This window comes from Trachymyrmex septentrionalis, unplaced genomic scaffold (genome assembly GCF_001594115.1).
Source record: "Trachymyrmex septentrionalis isolate Tsep2-gDNA-1 unplaced genomic scaffold, Tsep1.0 scaffold318, whole genome shotgun sequence".
NCBI lineage: Eukaryota > Metazoa > Arthropoda > Insecta > Hymenoptera > Formicidae > Trachymyrmex > Trachymyrmex septentrionalis.
This window is the reverse complement of record NW_017305483.1, coordinates 100,424-103,020: the sequence shown is the minus strand read 5'-3', so window position 1 is coordinate 103,020 and position 2,597 is coordinate 100,424. Positions and strand designations below refer to the sequence as shown.

The window sequence follows — 2,597 nt, the reverse complement described above, 5'->3', positions numbered from 1 at the left end:
GGCCGCGTGACATACAAATGATAACGTAAGAAAGAAGTGACATGTAATATAACTTACAGAATTACAACGAGCGATTTAATAAATGCAAACTAATCATTTAACTTAACTTTTATCTTTTAATTATATTTTACATTATATTTAATTTAATTTTTAATATAATCGACCGTTAAAATAGTCTAATTATTTAATTCGAACATATTTAACTGGAACATATAAGCCCTGGTATGGACCTTGAGACTATTCCTAATTTTTAAATAATAATTTTATGTTTCATATTTTTATCTTTTACAGTTTTGAATTTAAAATATTCAAAAAATAAAAATAAAAATAATATCAAAAATTTTATATTTTCTTTTAACATAAAAAAATACGAGTTTTTAAATCATGAATAAATGTACTCGCCACAACGTTGAAGCAATAGAACATTCCACTACAGTGGAATTGTGGAGCGACATAATTGTGAAATGCTATGAAAATGACTCGCGCAATATGTAATTTACCTGGATGCGTTAACGTAACAGGCTAGGGCGTCTTTCGGTTGACTAACACTTTCGTATAATATGCCCAGATTAGTCCAAGCAGCCGAATGGGATTTGTCTAGTTGCACAGCACATATGTAGGCTTGCAATGCGTCCATAGGCTGATTCTGCTGTTGATACAGCACTCCTATACTACACCATGTGTCTGCATTGCCTTCCGATTTTTCGACTGAATTTCTATTAAGCACATGGAGAAGATCATTAATTTCCAAATACAGAGAAAAAATACAACAAATGTATACAAATATGTATATGGAAGTATACGTATATTAAATCTACCATACTTGCCTGTATGTTCGTATTAATGTGAATATCTTTGGAAAATAATATTGGAAAGTTTCTTCGTGATTTTGTATTAATGCCCTATACAAATATTAATAAACATATTATAACAAATGAATAAAAAAATATAAAAATAAATTTTTGGAACATGCGTAAACACACAAAAAATATATAACTAAATGTTTATAGGGCATGCGTAAATAAAAAAAAAAGGAAAAAAAAATATTTTAAAGCATGCGTACATAATAAGTTTTTTTTTTCAAATTTCGAAAAAAAAAATCTAAAGTGGCCAAAAAGAGTATTCATTGAGAAAAGAATATTTATTTAAGTAGAAGAAATCTAAAGATATTGATTATTTCAATTGCTAAAAATTGTTTATAAATTGAGCGATTGTTCATCGCTTTTCGGAAGTTCATTCAATAGAAACTTTTCCATGAATAATACCATAATACCTATGAATAATGCAATAAAATTCACACACGGTTGTTATTGAAATTGCAATGCCGAAAAGTCAATTTTAATCTCACTAACAATAAGTTCTTTCATATAAAACCTCATATTTCGTAATTATAAAAAATGCACATTATATATGTATATACACATAAATTACATGCATAAATAAAATATATAAAATAAAGTATATAAAACAAGTTCTCTATAAAATACGTTCCATAGTCTAAATAATAAATGAGACATACAAAATTAAATTAATTTTCTTATTTGAAAGTACATGACATTATCTTAAAAAAATTCATGTTTATAAAAACTTTTGTATATTTTGTAATTTTAGCTACAAATGACAAAAAAAAAGGAAAACTTTTTTAAACGACTACCTCCAATATCTTAGATACAAGGCATATGATATCAATTTTTTTTTTAATTTTCAATTAACATATTTTCATGATTATTTCAAAAATCTCAAGCACACGCAGTTCATTTTTAGATGGATCCCTGACACGTGGAATTGATTCATACACGCCATATATTCTTTCACGTTGCAATCTCAATCGACAGATTTACACTCGATGGCGTACCTGGCTTTTGAGTGTCATTACCTGTATGCGATAAATGCTTCGTGCACCTTTCCAGAGGCAGCCAGACAGCGTCCTAAAAGATAAAGGCTCTGCCCGCTCTTGGGTTCGGCTTCGATAGATTTCTGCAGGCAGTGGATAGCTGTGAATTGCTTCTGCGCTCTAGTTATGCCAAGCACCGTGCATTCAACCACGTGATACATCCATCCTGTGTGAAAAAAAAAACAAAGGCGAATGATGCACGTGACGCTGTCTTTTCGTTATTTTCTTCTTTCGTCTATCATCTCGAGAACCATGTTACTATCCGACATGACGCTACATGACGAACTAAACTACTAGCGAACTAAACTGAATAGACTCTCTCAGGTATGGCCTAGGGTTGCCCCCGGCAGCAATCGTTCTTACTGCTCTTGCTATCCCTTCTCTAGGGGGGCTGTCTCGAATTACCCCCTTGTAAACATAGGCGCAGCAGCGCGAAAAACGACCCTAGCGCACAACAACAAGATTTTCGCCCTCTTCACGAGAATAGAAGATCCTAAGGGATTTTAGCCTAGCCGAGCGATTATATTCGTCAATTGCCTTTGAAGTCGCGTTCCAATTCTCTCGGGGATTGCTGGTTAACAATAAGATGTTTTATTAACTCTACTCCCTCGGATTAACTGAAATCATCCAATTTTCTTCAAGGAATAAAATATTGTACAATTATTTGAATCTCTAGGGACACTTTCTTTCTTTAGAATACTAC

General features: G+C 31.8%; 1 protein-coding gene across 4 annotated transcripts in view; it reads right to left on the bottom strand.

Annotated features, from left to right (window-relative positions):
* Positions 1–2,597, bottom strand: part of LOC108749806 (histone demethylase UTY) — a 110,332-nt gene that overhangs the window by 25,223 nt on the left and 82,512 nt on the right. For all 4 annotated transcript variants that reach the window (XR_001939395.1, XM_018488780.1, XM_018488781.1 and 1 more), the window contains 2 exons: positions 1,877–2,060; positions 501–716 (listed from right to left, as the gene is read on the bottom strand). Coding sequence is in view for 3 of the 4 variants with exons in the window: in XM_018488780.1 (XP_018344282.1) it covers positions 501–716; positions 1,877–2,060 (400 nt within the window). In the remaining variant the exon portion in view is untranslated. The remainder of the gene's footprint in view (positions 1–500; positions 717–1,876; positions 2,061–2,597) is intronic.